Raw genomic sequence first — 20,987 nt, forward strand, 5'->3', positions numbered from 1 at the left:
TGACCTCACTCTTTTTTGTAAAACCCCGTTTCCACTAAAAGTTCTCGCCACATCTGTGCTTTGTTCCCACCCAGAATATATGGACAGGAGGAAAGTGATGGGCCCTAACAGGCGGTGGATCAGACCTGAGTTTTTAATAACTCAGCTGCGGTGATGAAGAGCCGTGGGAATCTGTGCTCTGTACGGAGTGTCTGCAGCACGGCAGAGCGAGTGGCAGGTTCCCACCTGCAGCGCAGAGAGGGGACCCTTGCCAAGGATGGTGTCTTTCTTCAGGAAAGATCTTGGGATATTTTTTAAAAGTGACAGAGTAGAGTGATGAGAAGGCAAATGCAGGCCTGAGTTTCCTGTGAAAAGGCAAAGGACCCGGCCTTTGCCAGGGAGACATTTCTTGCCCCAGATGTGATGGGGCAGAGCGTAACCGCTCTTGTGCGGTCCCTCGAGCAGGCAGCAAAGGCGCTCCCTGCCCTTGGAGCTTGCACCCCCCTTGGGCAGCAGGAAGCTGCGCTCACCCAGTCAGCACCCTTCCTTACCTACGAGGGTCTGCCACAAGGTGAGCGTGTCCGACCAGCCCCACGGACACTGACAGCCTGAGCAAGGCTGTGTGGGAATGTGCAGCTTGGCTCTCTGTGGCCAGGGAAGGGAGAAATCCAAATGTTGCAGTGTGGGGGTGCCTAGAATTGAAAGGGCATCACCTGTTCCCAAAGGGTCTTCCCAGGCTGGGGAAGCTGCTGCAGTCCTGGTGGACACATAAAGTGGGGTTTGGAACAAGAGTGAGTTGGGTTTGTCACTGCTTTGGTCATTGGTGACATTTTTAAAGCAGCTGTCACCACCAAGCGATCAGAGTTGCATCGAACCTTGGACAGCTTGGAGCGGTTCCCGGTGCCGAGAGCCCTGGGGTCCGTGCTGAGCCGAGCGGCTGGGCTGGAGCTTGGGCTCTGCCAAATGACACCGCTTGAGCAGTATCGCGCGCGCTCGTGCTGCGCCACTGCTGATTAACCTCCAGACTGACCTCCAGGATATCAGCCAGCCTCTCTGCACAGAAGCCTCCGTGCTTTCAGCACAGACACTCTCTCGCAAACCAAGCCTGATACCCCAGCACAGCCCTGGGAAGTGCCTTTTAGCTAATCGAACTCCGACCGCTCCGGGATGGAGGCATTTGCAAAGTCAGGCTTGCAGCACGGGAAATGAACAGTCAGTCTTGTGGGGGCTGGAAGAGCCTCTGTGGTCTAACATGTATTGATTTGTCCATATTTTAACAAAACAAAAACTATGAGCGTTGCTGCTTTGCCTCACAAGTATCTGCAATCCATTAGTATGGATACATTAGCTATTGAGCCAGTGGCAGTAATGAAAAGCTTACAAGAGAAATCATGGAAACTGGAAAAAAAAAACAGGAAAACAAAAGGATAGTAAGTTATATAGGATAGCTGAGGTGTTTATAAAGAAATGGGACTGTCTTCTGAACTACAAGAATTTTTTGAAGTGTTGGATACTCGAGTAAAAAAGCTTCTTTCAGGCATATTGTAATGGAATGAGCCCAAGGAGTCTGAGATGACAGAACAGCAAAAGTTTGGGGAGAGAAACTCACATTGGAAGGAAGGAACCAAGGAATATATTTTAAGATGTGAAACTACTATATTTGATTCAGAAAGTACTAATTTTTGTTAGGATTTCAGTGGCAACAAGGAAAAAGATTTGGCTAATGCGTAACCGTGTCCATATCCTGGCACGGGGACGACTGGGAACGTGCGTCCCCATGAATGGTGCGAACGTCCTGTTCCCAGCTTGGCCAGCGCTTCCTGGGCAGTGCTGGCATTGCCTCCTTTTGTTTCCTTTCCTTGCGGAGCTGCCGCTGTTTCACGGAGCTCTTTGGTCCTGGGCTTTTTCAAAAGGGTAGTGAGTTGTAAAGGAATTGTTTTAATTTGCTTGTGAATTTGAAAGCACTTTGGGAGTAGATTAGGTGGCTCGAGTTGATGCGGCCTCTTGGCAAGGGAGATAAGTAGGCTAGAAGGGTGTTGCTCTAGTGATCTTTCCAAGACTGACTGAGCTACTTGAGCTGCATTAGCTCTGTTAACAGCTCTGAGTGCTAAAGTGGGCAGTAGGACTAAAAGTTGACAATAAATCACAAAATGCATCTGTATATTTATGTTCTGTTGATATCCTCCCTGTGAATCTGTGTTCAAATGAATCTTATTTACCAGAGCAAATTATATATTCTGATAAACAGATGATGACCTTGTAGGCGATCACTCTTGGCAGAAATAACTTCCAAGGAATGTTTTTTGATGAACGTTTCCAAATTAATATTCAAATCTTAACTTGTCTCATTTACACTGTGAGTAGTTTACAAAGAATTATGCAATTTAAGCTTATAAAAACATGAAGAAATTGTTAATTCTGGTATTTGTGTGTGGGTAGGGGTCATTTGGCATCCGGATGGTAACCCTGCTCGGTGCAAGAGCCACAGCCAGGTTGCGTGCGCCGGGTAATGTTGGTCCCAACGCACCTACTTCCCTCCTCCTCCCTACACTCCGGTCACCTACAGACCTCCTGGCTGGCAAACGTGGGTAAAATTGGGAGCTGCTCATGCGAGTAACAGCGCCCGTGCGGCGGCCCCTTCCCCGAGGGGTGGGGACCAAAAGCTGCCCTTGCGTGTTGACGCGCTGGACCCCGTCAAGGCCAAGGGCACTGCGAACTGTCAGTGGTCTGTGCCCATCAAACACGTCTGTGGTCACCCCGGGAAGTGGCTCCTGCCTTGCTGAACATGAGCAAGAAGGTTGACCTTAACATGCAGGCGTCGCGTGTAATTCCGATGGGATTACAAAAACATGAGGGAGCAGCGGACTAAAGCGGATCCTGTCACAGATCAGGGCATCTATTCATGTTCGGTAGCAGTTAGAAGTGTGGTGAACGCCAGCCCTGCTCTTGGTCAAGGCTGCCCTTGCCAAGGGAGGATCTCAACCCCCAGTTGTCAAGATGGAAGGTTCACCGTGGAGCAACAGCTGGCCTTGTCTTCACTTAACTTTGTGTAAAAGTCATGCTCCTCTTTGGCTATGACAGACTCGGTGGTGAAATCTGTGGAAATAAAATTTTATTGGGTTAGAGAGCCCAGGCTTTTTTGCACAATTTTCTTGCTCTGCTAGATGCACAGGGTTTATCTTCTGGCAATTGCTCTCTCCTGTGTGTGAATGTGTCTTCTCAAGGTACGCAGGTGCTTCACCCGTGTGGGCTTCAGCGAGACAAGGAGCCTCCATGTGTCTGACACCCGCTGACGCCCTGACCTGGCTCTGCAGGAAGAGCCTTTCCCAGCGCCCTTGTGTGCCAGCTTCCTGAGACACGTGGTTTGCATTGGCCTCTGCTATAGGGAGGCCTCTGCTCCGTTGTAATCCCATTGAGGAGACCCTGCTGTGTGCTCGTGAGGCAGCTGGAACCCATAAATGCGGGCGCAGGTTTTACCACAGGCCCGTGGCCTGGTTTTGCTGTAACCAGCTGTCCCGCTGCAGGGTAAATATAAGGGTACTGATCTCGCTGATGCTGGGTAAATATGGGGAGCCTTCCCCCGTTTTCCTGGCCCTGCGCTCGCCTGTTTGTGAAGGTGCTGCTGGATGACAGGAGCGCTGTTCCTTGCCCTGAAAGGAGTGACGGAGAACCTGTATTTTCAGTGAGCCTCAGGAGCAAGCACGGGGGTGCTGGGGCCTGGAGGCAGAGTTGCTTTCCCAGGCTCCTTCTCCTGCTGCTTGGCGAATATGTTTTGGGTTAAGCTACTCCTCTGAAGATAAGCACCCATCCAGCAGAACAGGGTTTAGGGGGTCCTGGCCCTGTATGAAGCTCGGCCCTTGCAGGGGGATTTTGATCCAGTTATTTGATTTTTAGGTTGGCTCTGGGTTTTTGTCTGTGAAAAATGTGGCCAATATCGTAACTAATTGTGGGACAGGTAAAGCAGAAGCAGCGCTGTTGTTTTGCCAAGTGATTCACTGCGTTTTGCACAGCTTATGGTCAGTGAGTGGGACGCGCTTCTGGGAACGGAAGCGTGACTTCTGTGCAGCGTTGTGTTTGGATTGGCAAAAACGTCCATAATATTTTGGTTTCATTGTGTTTTCTCCCTAGGGTCACTGTTCTCATTAAATCTAATCACATTTTTTTTCTTTCACCCCTGCCAGAGAAGAAATTCTGTCCTATTGATGCCAATGAGAAATCTTGCACTGTTATTCCAGAAACGTGCTGAGTTTATCCAAAAGGGAATGTTTGTTCGTATTCCTGAACGTTGCTAATAATATCATGTTTACCTCGCATATTTTTATTCCACTAAAGTATTGTACACCATGTTCCTGCTTGGACTTTTTATCCTTCCTGCTCTTTAAAATGTCACTAAGAGTGCTATTAGATTCTCATGAGAGACTGCATAAGTAAATATCTCCCAGTTAGATGGCATTGCAAACACTGCACTTCCAGCTGACATGCTACAGCAGTCTGTTCATCCTGCCCTGCTGGATCAAGGTTACGCTCTTCAGTGTACATGGCAAGAGTCCAACTGACAGCAAAGGGATGTGGCTGTAGCCTTCCTAGAGGCTCTTTCCCTCTGGTTTCAGGATGCAACATACTCCTAGGATTTTTCCTTGAGGGGAATCTTTAATATACATATACAAAATGTGTCTTACCAGTTATGCTCTTTCTTTTTTCAACAGGTATTGGCATCATGTCGGGCATTTCTTCTAACATCTCGGATCCCCACCAAGGTAAAGCTGCTGTATTTCAGAACTGCTCAGTATTTTTAGATATAAATGTCAGCTGCTCAATCTTTGCCTTGTTTGGGCTGTGTTTGTGTACCAGTTTAAAAGAAGAGAAACAAAAAGCAAAAGTGTTGAATTTGTTAGAATGGAATTTGCACTGATATCTGTCCTAAAAGGATTTCTCAATTTAGATAAGCCACCCTGGAAGAATCTTAACTTGTAGAAATGCATCTGGATGGAGATTTACATAGTAAAGGGTTAACTTGAATAACTGCAATATGAACCTGGTGACCTTGCTAGTGGGACAGTTTGTGCGCAAACCAGCAGAAGACATTACTCTCTTGAAGCATTTAGTTTCAAATAAGAGTGTATTTGGAGACAGAAATTGAGACTTTTACTGTATTTGAATGATATTTACTTCTGTGGACATTGCTATTCTTTGTGAAAAGCATCTTGCCAAGATGCCTTCTCACTGTCAGTGAATTATTCCTTCTGTTCCTGGGACACTTTGTAGCAATTGTTGTAGGGAACGAATTCCTGTGTGAGCAAAAATGAGTGACTTGGAGGATGCTCCCTTGTTATCCAGCTTCGGATCAGTGAATGTGGGCGCAGCATTTGTCCATGTTATATTTTTGTTGCATTTCTTTTGCAAATATATATATATATATATATATGTATATATATATGGGCTGTGTGTGTATGTATGTAAATATGGAGTGGATATATGCGTCAGAGAAAAATAAGATGGAAACATTGATGCAAGATTTTCAGTTCTGGATGCCTTACCTATATAATCTGCGTGGTGGGCAAGGTAATTCTGCTTTTAATTTCTGTTGAAGCCTAACACCCTCAGCTCGTAAGCCTGTCCCTGCTGCCTGCAGATCTTAGCTGCTTGCCTGTTGCCTCTCGGAGCAGTGCAGTTTAAAGCCCCTTTTGAGACAGTTTGACGACTGGTTACATAAAAATGTCGAGCTAACCAAGAAACAACTTGGACATAGTGACGTGAGGGTGTGATGGGTGGGTCTTGGTGGTCATCTCCTTAGGCAACCAGGAGCAAAACTATAATAATTCATTAGAAAGTTCTTGAGGACAAGGAGTTGCTGTTACCTGAGGAGTAACTGTAATACTAGTTTAAAATCATTGTCCCCTCTAAAGAATTTGTTTTGTTAAATGGATTTACTTACTTGGGGGAACTCATTTCCATTGTAATATAGGAGGTGTGCTTTGCTAACCAAGCTCTGAGTATAGTGGCCAGATTTTAGTGAAATAGAGGAAAGGTAATCACAAGGAAGACCTTCTGCACATGATTTATTTAAAAACGGAGCTTTACAATCATTAGGATAATTGAAAAATGCAGTTCTTTGGTCACAGAAAGATTAACAAAACTTGCTGATTTTTACAAAGCCTGTCATATTTTCCAAATCTGCCTGGAAGCTTTCTGATCCTACAAACCTCAATTTTAACGAGCATGCAGTAGCTTCTAGGGGCGACTGCAGAAAAAAGCTTCTTTAAGCTTCAGGGAACTCTCACCAAATCCCGTATGCCCAGAGATCACCAGTTGTGATGGGTGTTATTGCTGTAACAGATCCATGTTTCCTTGAACAGCGCTGCTGAGATGTGTCTAGTAAACAAAGATGAAAGTTAAACGGGATGAAAGCGGATAAAGTATCACATTGGCTTCCGTGATTCCCTTGGAGCAAGGATCTTACAAACAGTGGCCACCTCTTAACTTTACAGTGAGGATCCATCAGTGAATTTCCCACTAAACTAGATGTGTTTTACAGCTTCACCAAGACTGCAGACTTCACCAAGAGTGTAGACTTGGTCTTCACCAAGACCAAGACTTTGCTAAGACATTTCCTTTCATAGGAAAGGAATTGCAGTACTTAAACATACTAAGCCCACTGTCTATTTGAAACTTGGTTCCAAAATCAGAAAATGCGATCAGTAGGTGTGACATGAACCTGCAGAAAAGTGTATGATGGGGATGAGGAGACATAGTTTCAGTCTGTAAACTCACTTCCTGTGTCAGCTTTTAATAAATTTTATGATTGAAAGAAACATGAAAACTCTGAAATTAGCTGAGGACTAACTACAGGGTTTCTGAATGAATGACACTTACAGACTCTTAAAGGATTTTTTGTTGTTTGAAATAGCTTTGGGTAACAAACAAGACTAAGTGTTTTCAAAGTCTCTAAAGAAATTAATTCAAAATTTCAGAAGATGAATGTGCTTAATCAGTGCTTGAACCCTGAACCTAAGCCTAATATTTAATTAGGGGCAAAATTCAGATAGGGTTGCATTCTTGCCATTAAGAGTCGAGAGATGAAATGTGCCATAGATGCACTCGTGTTGTAGTCCTGCATGAGGTTTGGCATGGCCTTTGTAGCTGCAATACACATCGGGCTCTAGGCTTTCTCAGTACACGAAACCTAACCCCAACCCTAGTGTTTCGCTAGGGACAAAATTCACATAGGGTTCCACTTCTGCCATTAAAGATCGAGAGATGATATGTGCCATAGGAGCACTCATGTTGTAGTTCCGCATGGGGTTTGGCAAGGCATTTTCATCTGCACTACACATCGGACTCTAGGCTTTCTCAGTGCTTGAACCCTAACTTTTTATTGGGGACTATTTCAGATAAGGTCCCATTCCTTCCATTGAGGGTGGAGGGATGAAATGTGTCATAGAAGCACTTGTGTTGTCGCTCCGCATGGGGTTTGGCATGGTCTCTTCAGCTGCACTAGCCATTGGGCTCTAATCTTTCTCAGTGCTCCAACCCTAACCCTAACCATTCTTAGGGGAAAATTAACATAGGTTCCCATTCCTTCCATTGAGGGCGGAGGGATGAAATGTGCTGTAGGTGCACTTGTGTTGTGTTCCCGCATGAGGTTTGGCATGGCCATTTCAGCTTCACTAGACATTGAGCTGTAGGCTTTCTCAGTGCTCGAACCCTAACCCTAACCCTAATCCTTCTTTGGGGAATAATTCAGATAGGGTCTCATTCCTTCCATTGAGGCTGGAGGGATGAATGGTGTCATAGGAGCACTTGTGCTGTGTTCCTGCATGAGGTTTGTCAAGGCCTTTTCAGCTGCCCTAGACATCGGGCTGTTGGCTTCCTAAGTGCTCGAACCCAAACCCTAATCTTTCTTTAGGGGCAAAATTCACATAGGTTCCCATTCCTGCCTTTAAGGGTTGAGAGACGAAACGTGCCATCGGTGCACTCGTGCTGTGGTCCCGCGTGGGGTTTGGCAAGGCCTTTGTAGCTGCACTACACATCGGACTCTAGGCTTTCTCAGAGCTTGAACCCTAACCCTAACCGTAATCCTTCATCGGGGAATAAATCATATAGGTTCCCATTCCTGCCATTAAGGGTGGAGAGATGAAATGTACCATAGGAGCAACCGTGTTGTACTCCCTCGTGAGGTTTGGCCTGGTGTTTGTAGCTGCACTCCACATCGGGCTTTAGTCTTTCTCAGTGCTCGAACCCTAACCCTAACCCTAAACCCTAATCCTTCATCGGGGAATAATTCAGATAGGGTCCGAATCTGGCGATGGAGGGTGGAGAGATGAAATGTGCCGTAGGTGCACTTGTGTTGTGTTCCCACATGAGATTTGTCAAGGTCTTTTCAGCTGCACTAGACGTTGGGCTCTGGGCTTTCTCAGTGCTCGAACCCTAACCCTAACCCTAATCCTTCATTGGGTCAGAATTGCATTAGGGTCCCATTTTTCCCTGTAAGTGTCAGGAAACGAAATGTGCCATAGGTGTACTTGTGTTGTGTTCCTGCATGAGGTTTGTCAAGGCCTTTTCAGCTGCACTAGACATTGGGCTGTAGGCTTTCTTAGTGCTCGAACCCTAACCCTAACCCTAATCCTTCTCTGGGGAATAATTCAGATAGGGTCCCATTCCTGCCATTGAGGGTTGAGAGATGAAATGTGCCATAGGTGTACTCGTGTTGTGTTCCCGCATGAGGTTTGTCATGGTCTCTGTAGCTGCACTAGACATTGGGCTCTGGGCTTTCTCAGTGCTCAAACCCTAACTTTAATCCTAACCATAGTCCTTCTTTGGGGAATAATTCAGATAGGGTCTCATTCCTTCCATTGAGGGTGGAGGGATGAATTATGGCATAGGAGCACTTGTGATGTGTTCCCGCATGAGATTTGGCAAGGCCTTTTCAGCTGCACTACCCATCAGGCTCTAATCTTTCTCAGTGATTGAACCCTAACCCTAACCCTAAACTAATTCTTCATTGGGTCAGAAATGCATTAGGGTCCCATTTTTCCCTGTAAGTGTCAGGAAGTGAAATGTGCCCTAGGTGCACTCGTGTTGTGTTCCTGCATGAGGTTTGTCAAGGCCTTTTCAGCTGCCCTAGACATCGAGCTGTTGGCTTCCTAAGTGCTCGAACCCAAACCCTAATCTTTCTTTAGGGGCAAAATTCACATAGGTTCCCATTCCTGCCTTTAAGGGTTGAGAGACGAAACGTGCCATCGGTGCACTCGTGCTGTGGTCCCGCGTGGGGTTTGGCAAGGCCTTTGTAGCTGCACTACACATCGGACTCTAGGCTTTCTCAGAGCTTGAACCCTAACCCTAACCGTAATCCTTCATCGGGGAATAAATCATATAGGGTCCCATTCCGGCCATGGAGGGTTGAGAGATGAAATGTGTCATAGGTGCACTTGTGTTGTGGTCCCACATGAGGTTTGGCAAGGCCTTTTCAGCTGCACTAGACATTGGGCTGTAGGCTTTCTCGGTGCTCGAACCCTAACCCTAACAATTCTTTTGGGGAATATTAACGTAGGTTCCCATTCCTGCCATTGAGGGTGGAGAGATGAAATGTGCCATAGGTGCACTCGTGCTGTGGTCCCACGTGGGGTTTGGCATGGCCTTTTCAGCTGCCCTGGACATCGTGCTCTAATCTTTCTCAGTGCTTCAACCCTAACCCTAATCCTTCATTGGGGAATAATTCAGATAGGGTCCGAATCCAGCCATTGAGGGTGGAGAGATGACATCTACCATAGGAGCAATTGTGTTGTACTCCATCGTGAGGTTTGGCATGGTGTTTGTATCTGCACTCCACATCGGGCTTTAGTCTTTCTCAGTGCTCGAACCCTAACCCTAGCCCTAATGCTTCATCGGGGAATAATTCAGATATGGTCCGAATCTGGCGATGGAGGGTGGAGAGATGAAATATGTCGTAGGTGCACTCGTGTTGTGTTCCCGCATGAGGTTTGACATGGCCTTTTCAGCTGCACTAGACATTGGGCTCTGGGCTTTCTCAGTGCTCAAACCCTAACCCTAACCCTAACCCCAATCCTTCTTCGGGGAATAATTCAGATACGGTCCCATTCCTGCCGTTGAGGGTGGAGAGATGAAATGTTCCGTAGGTGCACTTGTGTTGTGTTCCCACATGAGGTTTGTCAAGGCCTTTTCAGCTGCACTAGACATTGGGCTGTAGGCTTTCTCAGTGCACTAACCCTAACGGTAGCCATAACCCTAACCCTAATCCTTCATTGGGGCAGAATTCAATTATTTTCCCATCCTTCCCTGTAGTTGTCAGTAAATGAAATCTGCCATATTTGCACTCGTGTTGTGTTCCTGCATGGGGTTTGGCAAGGCCTTTTCAGCTGCCCTAGACATCGGGCTGTAGACTTTCTCAGTGCTTGAACCCTAACCCCAACCCTAGTTTTTAATTAGGGGCAAAATTCACATAGGTTATCATTTTTGCAATTAAATGTGGAGAGATGAAATGTGCCATAGGAGCACTTGTGCTGTAGTCCTGTGTGGGCTTTGGCAAGGCCTTTTCAGCTGCACTAGACATCGCGCTTTAGGCTTTCTCAGTACACGAACCCTAACCCTAACTCTTTATTCGTGAATAATTCAGATCGGGTCCCATTCCTGCCATTGATGGTGGAGAGATGAAATGTGCCATAGGATCATTCGTGTTGTGGTCCTGTGTGGGGTTTGGCATGGCCTTTGCAGCTGCACTACACATTGGGCTCTAGAGTTTATCAGGATCATTAAACCCTAACCTTAACCCTGACTGTAACCCTAATCCTTCATTCACGGCAAAATTCACATGTAAATCTTTTGAAAGTTGAAGAATGAATTGATTCTTAATTAAGATGTGCTGCCCCATTGAATGGTATTTGTGAATTCTCTTCAGAATTTTGGCAGGGTCGTTTCTTTAGTCTGGTTCTGGTGAACTGCTAAGCTATGGTAAATTTTTCTGAGAAGTTAAGTGCCTTTGTTTATGTGAAACATATATATAGGTACATACAAAGGTAATGAATAGAGAACATTCAATCTGGTAGGCAAATAATTTGAAAAATATGAAGGATTTAAATCATGGACAGGTAATTGCTTGAGGGCTTTTGCAGCCTTTGTAGATGAATAGCCTTGGGAATTGTGTAAAGTGCAGCTGTAGTTCAGTGTCTTTTTATTAAATAGTTGTCAGATGATAGAAATAGAGTAATTTGGTGTTTGTCTGGAAGCATCCTGATCATGAAGGGTAAGATAAAGCGCAGACGATTTTTTTTTAATGCAAGTAACACATTTTTTTAGAGTTGCAATGGTTTTGATTTTAAATAAAAGAAACAGACCTTGCCATTTTATTTCTTCACAAACTTTTAGACATGCTAATCCAGTCTTGAGCATTTTATGTATGTAGGTGGCTGGGTTGTATCCCTTTTAGCCTCTGTATAGAAAATGTTTTCACTTCTGGGATCAATGTTATTAATGAAAGATTAATAAGTGATTCTATAAATAATCTTACTAAGAGTTATTCACTCACAAGAGTATGCACCAATGGCGTGTTGAGTAGGCAAATATGTTTTTTATCCTAAAATTTTCTTTTAATTTTTGTTTCAAGCTGATGTGCTCATGGCTGTCAGTAAAGTAGCCAGTTAGATATTCTCACAGCCCATAATAACTATGTGAGCCCCTAATAAGCAACATGCACGTCTTATTTTGGTACAAAATATGAGTAGATACAGAATATTAACAAATACTCGATATAGAATCATAGAATCATAGCATGCTTAAGGGACCTCAGAGGTCATCGAGTCCAACCCCCCTGCTCACGCAGGGTCACCTAGAGCACGGGGCACAGGGCTGCGTCCAAGCGGGTTTTAAAGATCTCTGTAGAAACTAATGTAAAATAACAATCCTCTTATACAAGTTTTTTGTATTAACTTTATTGAAATATGCCAATGCTTTATTTAAAGGAGGGATGTATTTCTTACTAATGTGGCCTTTTTGTTTTTTAATTATAGCTAGAACTAACTTTCAGCTACTTGGAAATCCAAGGAATAACTTCCAGTAAACCAGGTCAGGTGAGTGTTTTCAGTCTTCTATCAAACTCGTGTTGTGGCACACTGATACATTTTACCAGAGATACTCTAGTGGAAAGGTACCTGTTTACTCTTTGCTAAATGTGTGCCAATTAAGGAGAAGTTAATGTGCCAGCAAGTAGGAGTCCCTATCTAGGGAGCAGGCTGCACATTGGAGTTGTTGCTTTGTTTATTTGCTTTTAGGCTTTTAAAACCTAAAATAATGGTAAAAATTTTAAAGAATCCATTTTAAGAATGAGTGTGGACGGGCTAAAGATGATAAATGCTGCTTTTTCATAGCTCAGTTGGAATGAAGCTAAAATGCTGCAGGTTTTCATCAGTCACATAAATGTGGATGTTTTTCTCGGAAATGAAAAGCAATTGGTGATGGTTATGTAATCCACACCGTGGCAGTTTGAATGTCTGTAGTGGTGTATGCCTTTTGTGGTGAAGCCACATGCTCCTGCTTACCTTGCAGAGACTGTTCCCTTTCACGTCTTGCTGGTGTTGCTCCTGCTTAAAAAAAAAGAAAAAATGAAAGAAATAAAGAAAAAAGGGGAATGAGGGGAAAGTTATGTGCCAAAAAGGTGAATGTCAAGGAGAAGGTGATGAAAAGAAGAATGTCTTTTATACATTGTTCATTCATAAAAGATGAACATGTTGACAAGATTTGATAGGCCAATTGTATCAAAGTTTTCATGTGTTTCATGTGTATTTTCTTATTTCAAGAGGTTTATGGAAATAGGAGCATCTGACAGTGTAATTTGAATTCTATAAAGCTCTCCTTGTGTTTAACATGTCGTCTGTTTAACCCAGTTTTTGAAGCTTTCCGTTGAGGAAAAAAAGCTCCAGTCGTTCAACTGTTTAATGGGAAGACCTTTAGTAAACAGTGTGTGCATTTGTGACCTTATTCATTCAAGGCACTAAAATGCCATGGAAGCTATGAGTGACTACTTCTAGAGGGACAGAGAGAAATTGTTATAAGGGCTTACAAGGAAAGTACTGATTTTCAACAACTTGGTTTAGCATACCATTTTTTAAGGTATTTTTGTAAGGTTTTGCTTTTTTTTTTTTACATTCACTTGTGCTTTAAAAATGCAAGTGTTATAGCTGCCTGCTGGTGGAGTGCTTGGGAGTTCCTTGGGGGCAACAGATCTTGTTGCAGTTCTCCCACATGCAGCATCTGTGGCACCCCATGGACTTTGAACTCACAAAACCCGTGATAGGAGAAGTCAACACACAGAGAGGCAGAAGGACATGGGGGAGAGGTGCAGCAGTACTGGTGATGGTCAGAAATGGTGGAGACTTGACCATTTGGTCGTCCTGGGAGAATGAATGGCCACAGGAGCTGGAAGTAGGGGAAGTGGTGGGAGAGCATGAAGTGTTGAGGGCATAGAGTTAGTGTGTGTGCTCTGGAGAGCACACCCAGTCACTGGGCTTGTCTGGTGATAACCCTAGACATGACTTGGAAACTCAGAGAGATCCAGGAGCCAATTTAAATGAAAACCAAATTCGGTGGCCAGCTGAAGTATCTGTGGTGCTCTGTTCTGTCTCTGAACACTCGCACTGTAAGAGACTGTTTACAAGTGGGTTCCATTTTCTCCACCTCGTTGAAATAAATATCCCGAGACTACAGGGCAGTCATGTTAACTGAGTTACTGCATTAATCAAACTAAGGCAACATGTGATCTTAATGATTTCTCTAAATGGCATAGAGCAAAGCATTAACTAATGAGGAACAGAGTCCTGCTGGTGTGCAAAGCATTTCTGCTGGCATTCAGAGCAGCAGCACCCTGTTTAAATGAAGGATACCTGATTTTTCCACCTCTTCCTCTCCCCGTTTTGTGCAGCTGATTATGGAGACGGAGAAATGCACCATTACCATGAAGATGGCAACCTCCGAGGATGTGAATGAGGTTCTGGCGCATATTGGAACCTGCCTCAGGAAGATATTCCCTGGGCTCTCGCCAGTGTAAGTAGCTATTCACCGAATCACAGAATGGTTGAGGTTGGAAGGGGCCTCTAGAGATCATCTAGTCCAACCCCCTGCTCCAGCACGGACACCCAGAGCACGGGGCACAGGGCGGCATCCAGGCCAGTTTGGAAGATCTCCAGGGCAGGAGACTCCACAGCCTCCCTGGGCAGCCTGTGCCAGGGCTCTGACATCCTCACAGGAAAGAAGTTCTTCCTCACATGCAGACAGAGCTGCCTGTGTTTCAACTTGTAGCCATTGCCCCTTGTCCTATCACTGGCCACCACTGAGAAGAGTTTGGGCCCCTCCTCCCTACATTCACCCTTCAGGTATTTATACATATTGATCAGAATGTGTCAAAAGAGTGAAAAACCACCACATATAGTCCTTTGGTCCCCCACCTTACAGCAGAAACACAGAGAAGATATATAGTGCCTTAAGGCAAGTGCTGAATTTTCATTCAGACCCTTGGGAGTGTATGGTAGAATGACGAAGCAACGCAGAGTTAGGGCAGGCTGGGCTCTGTGTGGTCAAAAGCACTTTCATTTTGATTCAGGAGAGGATTTGGAAATTTCAGTTTTCTTTTTACCTTATTGTCTCTCCAACCTCAGATACATCTGTGATTCTAGCGGTTTCAGTACCTTTTCTTGTAAGGAACTGTGATGAGATTTTTGTTTTTTTCTGTTTCTTTTAGGAGGAGTAAAATCTGAGTTGGAAGTGGAGGGAAAAATTCAGCTTATTTTCACATTTTGTGAAATTTGATATAATTCACATGACTCTGAGCTTGGTGTTTCAAAACTGAGCCCTACGCCTTCTGTTATAGATTTTCAATAGAATAAATGGCTCTCTGGATCATATGTTTGCTTTTCTAGCTTTTTTTCCCTGCTGCTTCAGTTTTACATTGCTCTTACTTTTGTTTTCTCTGGATTGTTTTATCATCATCTTCTGCATTTTATCATCTTGCGGTAATTTTTAGTAGTTTTTCTTCATTTTAATTTCTTCCTCTTCTCTAGCTGTGCTGCGTCTTCATCTCTACCTCCCAGATACTGCAGCCGTATTGCTACTCTCTCTCAGTTTTTTGTTTGTTTGCTTGTTTTTTTTTTTGTTTTATTTAATTCTAAAGAGAATGGATCATAACATTTTCCAAGTCACCTTTTTTAAAAAGACATTTAATGTGAACAGTCTTAGTAGTTATATGCGTTTTATTTTGAGTGCCCATCTTTATTATTCACCTGCAGGTGCATTAAGAAATCAAATTCATAACTCTAGCTAGCAGTTTTGTTTTTTATGTCTACTTTTTTTGTGAGGTAGTATTATTAAATGCAATGATGGAGATGGAAATCTTTCATAAAGCAAATGTAGAAGTGAATACTTATGAACAGGAGTAGCCATAAAACTGATGATGAGAGAAATGCAGGCAAAGAGTGAAGAGGGCTGCAAGGCTGTGCATGTTTATCTCAGCATCTGTGATGATTGCCTTGTCAACTTGTTTGTTTTTTGAGGGTTTTTTTTAGCTTTCTGGAGAACATTGTTGGAGAGTTTTGTGTGGCTGCGTGGATTGCTTAGCTCCCAGAATTTTTTTTTTCTTGCTCTGTTCTCATAGGGGACAGCTCTCCAAAATGAACAATATGCTGCTGTGAGTCCAGAACAGACAAGAAAGGGGAAAAAGATTTCTGCTGTTAACATCTCTTATTTATTCTTTCCCCTTGTTGCATGGCATTCTGAAAGCTTTGAGACCCTTCTGTCATTCAGAAGAACATTTGTTTTTTGTTTCCTAAAAGGCAGAGGAAAGGCTTGTGTCTGGAGTCTGAAGAAATCTATTGCATTACAGAGATTAGAATTAGGTATCTAAATCAGAGGCCACTCGGCGTCCTCTGGGGCCATAGTGCTTTCACTTCATAAAAGCACTGTACAAACTGCAGCTATTTCAGCATATCCTATAACCAATAATACCGTGTATTCCTCCTATTTTGGGCATCCTCATGTTAGTTGAGGTCTATCCACAAGTCTTCCTAACCTGGGGCAATCTTGTTGTAGAAACGGGCTCAGTTGCCTCAAGAGTCCCAGGCTTAGTTATCAGAAGGAGAGAGATAAATGCTGCTACTGTTGTGCTGTGTCACAGTGTGTTTGACTTTCAGGCAGGGAATCAAATTGCACTAAAGATGGTAATTCTTCCTATACACATCATTAAAATTATATAAAATTATATGTGAAATAAAGATCCATGAGTGTATATAATTGCCCAGGTTTAAAAATATTTTTAAAGCCATGAATGATGTTTTTCTCTTTGCATCCAGGAGGATTCTGAAAAAAGTAACTATGGAGCCTTCAGAAAGACTGGCTAATCTCCAGGCCCTGTGGGAGAGTCAGACGGTGGCAGAACTTGGACCTTGTGGTGAGAATGAATTTAAAGGCTCAAACATAAAAAGGTTGAAATTGCAGTGTCAGGAAGTTTATTTCTGGCAGAAGCTTGAAAAGGTGTAATTAGTTTAAAGGTGTAATTAGGATAGAGTAGCCTTCTGATTGGTGGGTGAGTGCACTATTTTAAGCTTTTTTGCAACCTGCTGGCTATTGCAGAGGTAGGATAGTCTCAGTCTGTTGCAGTTTATTTCAGCAGCACAATGGACCCTCTTCTGAGAGAAAAAGAGAGTGAGTTTTGAAAGACTCAGGGGTATTTCTTTAGGTGAAAGTGTTAAGGTATGTCTTTAGATATCACTTTTTTGTTTTACTGTTGCGTTAAATGCTGCCTTGTGTTGTTTCCAGGAGGCTTTTCACAGATGTATGCATGTGTGTGTGATTGGCTTGGATTTCCCTATAGAGAAGAAGTACAGTGGGTAAGTACATATTTTGTGCTGAGGCTCTTTTCTTCTAGATATGCAAAAGTTAAAAGAGAAGGTAAATCACAGTGCTTGAGGGGAAAAAAATGTTCTATAAAGATGTATTTTTTGCTGTACTTTTAACAGGACGTTGATACAATTTATCTGACACAAGATACCAGAGAGCTGAATTTGCAAGACTTCAGCCATCTTGACCACAGGTAAACAACATGCAGGAAGCATGCCAGTATTTGGGAAACTTGTTGTGTTTCCTAATCTCCTCTTCCAGTAGTATTTTTCTATCCTGTGTAAGGTGTTACTTGAAAGTCTGTACCTCTGAAATGAGCAGCTCTATCACTTTGTGTTTCTTGCACAGAGTTTTTGTGTTTGCACAAAAACCTCATAGAGACCATTGAAAGAGCTCAAGAAGATGCACTTACAGCTAGTAGTTAAAGCAAAGTACTGTGTTATGCTATCTTTAGTTCTGCTATCTTTTTCTGCTGATGTATTTGGTAAAATAAGTGACTTTATTCAGAAAGTCAGTAGAAGACTTAAGTTGCTCAGCTCAATCCCAGGAAGCAGCTTCTCCTCTTATAAAAGATGCCAAGAAAAAGGTTTACCTTTAGGAAAAAAAAAATCAGAGTAGTTTTACTATGTGATGCTGAAACTTAGCTAGTTGTTATATGGATTTTACCAAATTCAGCTGGCTAAAAATTGAATTCTAAGAAAGCTCAATCTGAACTCATTTAAGTAAGAGTAAATGTGGAGGAATCTAAATTTAAGTCTATCATTATACAAGAAAAATGACAAATCTAAGAGCCTTAAAATAAGACATAGAAAGCAGCTGTTTCCGTGGGAAAGCACAATTACAGAATTAAGAGTTTTTCAGAAAATTGATGTTAAAATTATTCTAATGGAAAGACTTAAACTCAAAGGTAGGTAGATGAGAGTATTTCAGCATAGCAGTCCCTGCAGCTTTAAGCTTGCTGTGTGTTAAGTAGCACAAAAAATTCCACTCACATATTTATTTGGCATCTGCAGTGGGTTTGCACAGTCCATGCTGAATTCCAGGCTGCTCAAATGAACTTGCTGAGGTGTTTGTACCTGTGTTAGCTACTTCAGTGGAAAGAGGAACAACTCTGCAGGGCTGCATCTACTTGCATGACCTGCGTAGCCAAAGACTGAACGGGCAGTTAAGACTTGCTGAGAAAGACTGGGAAACACGTACTGTTCAGCACAGGCAAGTGTGGGTAAAAGATCCTAAAAACACTTAAACGTGTTGCTTGGTGGAATTGCTGAGAAGAATATCGGGCCTTTTTTGAGGTGACTTGGATACCCCAGCGTCAATAGAAATCAAGTGTTTGAATGATTTGTAAGGAGTTAAAATATCACTTATTAGTGAGCAGAAGATGAAAGAAACATTTTTAATATTCATTATTTATCAAGCCAGGTGTATTTAGGCAAATAGAATAATAACCTGTTGTTTCACAGAAGATTTTCATTAAAGTGTATATTGCAAAATTGACAAAGAATATTTGTGTTGCAAGTAGCAGTCTACTACTGAATGTTGGATGACTGTGTAAGTCCAAAGATTGAAAACAGTTTTAGAGACGTTTACATGCCTGGAATCCATTTTGTGATGACAGTTTGTGAATGTCATCACAGAGATGAATAGAGAAAAGGCTTTGAATTGAAATGTTCAAGAGAGCTATAACATTTTTTAAGAAGCCAAAACCTTAAGTTATTCATTGAAAATGCAAATTAGGATTCAAGATCTTAATCAGTTGACGAATATATGCAAGTATTTTACACAGTGAGAAAGCTATAAATTAAAAATAATAGCAGTATGCCAAAGCATTCTGATTTTGAAGAGACTATTGTTTGTCCTGTCCACATTATTTTGGGGATTAATGAATCATCTCTATACTTTAGGTTGTGGAGCAGCTCAGAAATGAGGTGTAAGGGATCAATCCTCTATGGACAAAAGCTGTGTATTTTAAAAATACCAATTTGTGTTTTTCCTAGTGAAGCATTTCTGCTAGAGGTCAACATAAGATGACATGAATTATAGATGAAGCTTTAAGTTTCCAGCGTCTGACACTTCAAGTGCATAGCATGGCTTGCCACATGGGAAAATGACTTCTGAGGTTTTATTTGAAGTTATGTTGTGCTGTGAACCATGTAATTGTTTAACAACAACACAAAAGGCCCAAAGTGAACAGGGTTTACTTAACTCAAGAGCACAATCTTAATCCGAGTAGCATATGTTTTAGCACTTTTGGACTCTCAAAAATATAACATCAGAACAGTGTGATTAGTTTTGTTTTTTTTTTCCTTTCCTTCTTCCCATGCCCTCAATGTTTAGATTTATTGCCATGGGCAAAAAATACACTGGAAGACAGTGTTGCTGAAAAAACCTGAAGGTGCTGCAAAAGCTTGCATATTGCGGAAACTTGGGGAGATTTTCTGCACTCCAGAGGAACAGTATCTGTTTTCATTTTAAGATGGCACAGTGGTGGTGTTCTGTAAATCTATCTTTATTTGGATGGTGGCTGGGCAAACAAACCAATAAATAAATGTATGCAACTCAGCATAACCTGAAGAAAGTTATGAGAGGCCCTGCTTTTAGAAATTATTCTTGGCATTTTTTTTTCTTATTGTATTACAAAAGAATTGACATTGTGGTGGATTCTTTTATCTATAATTAAAAAATAAACAAATATTTATTTATAATTATATAGATGTAATTATTTATAATAAATAAATAAAAAGAATAAAGTGGTAGAGCGTTTTGGAAAGGGAAACACAACAGTAAATGCAATGTGGGCAGGCAGGCTGGTGGAAGCCAGAGAGTACAGAGAAATTCCAAGAGGACCCCACACTGCTCAGAAGCACCTGTAAAAATTAAAGCAAACAAACAAACAAACAAAAGACTGAAAAAAACCTATTGTGCTTCTCCTTAAACTCGGGTGGTGATGAAAATGAGGTGGAATCCAGGAGAGCAGCGTTTCGGGATAGCAAGGGCAGGATTCCCACTGCCGCGGCCTGCGGGCACCAGGGAGGTGTGCGCGTGTGCAGCCCTCCAGCTAGGGGTGGTGGCAGTGGCACCAACAGGCCTTGGATAAGGCAAAAGACTAAACTGTTTCAGAGAGGAGAACTCACAAGCCAGCAGGGCTGGCTTATTGAAAATAAACCTAAGGGGATAAGACCTCTGCTCTTTTGGTGGTTTTTTTATCCCCTGACTTTTCACTCAGTCAGTTCCAGTTGCGAAGTGAGGAGGCGGGAGGGGAGACCTGGTGGGTGGAAGTAGGTGTGCGCCCGCCATGAAGCTGGTGACATTCCCTGCCTTTATGAGAGGGAATTCGGCGTGGGACTGTGCTGGGAGGAGCGCGGGCGACCGGCTTAGGCTGCGCCGGCACCACACACCAGTTCCTCTGCAGGGACATCAAAATGCTGGTGTTTGCCTGAGCCTCCCAGCTCATACCTGCAGCCTTGTGCTGCAAAAGGCAGCACCTTCTCACTCCTGCCTTAGTGATGGGCAGGCATTCCCAGACATAGGCGCTGCACTTCTCCATGTAGCCTGCTGGCTGTCTGCCCATGCGACGCTGCCTTATCTCTTGTTTTTCCTGCACGTTTTCGCCGTCACCCTGAAGTGTTTTGAGTGTTAGTGGAGGAAAAGTCAAGGACAGAAAGAGACGCTGTTTAGTGCTGGGATGTGTTGACCTGCATATGCGCCGAATGGAAAGCTGCAGGCTGGGTGCTAGCTTGTGGAAGTCAGTGTTTTAAGTTTGTCCCTGCCAAAAATGAGGTGGAGATGGCACTGTTGCTGGTCACATAATTCAGTGTATATTGCAGCTCCTTTATTTCATTATAAAGACAAGAATTTTCTGAGTAATTGCTGAATGCATGTGTTTGCATGTATGCATTTAATGTGTTCTGGAAAGAGGATCCATGAGTTGTGCTACTAAATAGTGTGTTAGTGTGTGATGAGCAAATCTGCGGGGGGTAGTGCACAGACATGACATTTATGAACATCTGTTATTGGAGGAACTTAGGGGGAGCAGCTCAAATTAAGAGGCTTAGAATAAAGAAACAGGGAATAATTTAGAATTTCATCTGTGAAATCTCCTTTACAGTTAA

At 43.1% G+C, this 20,987-nt stretch overlaps 1 protein-coding gene across 1 annotated transcript in view; it reads left to right on the forward strand.

The window, feature by feature from the left end:
- Positions 1 to 20,987, forward strand: part of CARMIL1 (capping protein regulator and myosin 1 linker 1) — a gene marked incomplete at its 5' end in the record, with an annotated part of 170,982 nt that overhangs the window by 62,027 nt on the left and 87,968 nt on the right. The window contains 6 exons of the mRNA XM_026034897.1: positions 4,686 to 4,736; positions 12,003 to 12,062; positions 13,910 to 14,031; positions 16,329 to 16,426; positions 16,795 to 16,865; positions 16,995 to 17,068. Coding sequence (XP_025890682.1) covers positions 4,686 to 4,736; positions 12,003 to 12,062; positions 13,910 to 14,031; positions 16,329 to 16,426; positions 16,795 to 16,865; positions 16,995 to 17,068 — 476 coding nt within the window. The remainder of the gene's footprint in view (positions 1 to 4,685; positions 4,737 to 12,002; positions 12,063 to 13,909; positions 14,032 to 16,328; positions 16,427 to 16,794; positions 16,866 to 16,994; positions 17,069 to 20,987) is intronic.

Source organism: Nothoprocta perdicaria, unplaced genomic scaffold (assembly GCF_003342845.1).
Source record: "Nothoprocta perdicaria isolate Ctin4 unplaced genomic scaffold, notPer1 scaffold_151, whole genome shotgun sequence".
Classification (NCBI taxonomy): domain Eukaryota; kingdom Metazoa; phylum Chordata; class Aves; order Tinamiformes; family Tinamidae; genus Nothoprocta; species Nothoprocta perdicaria.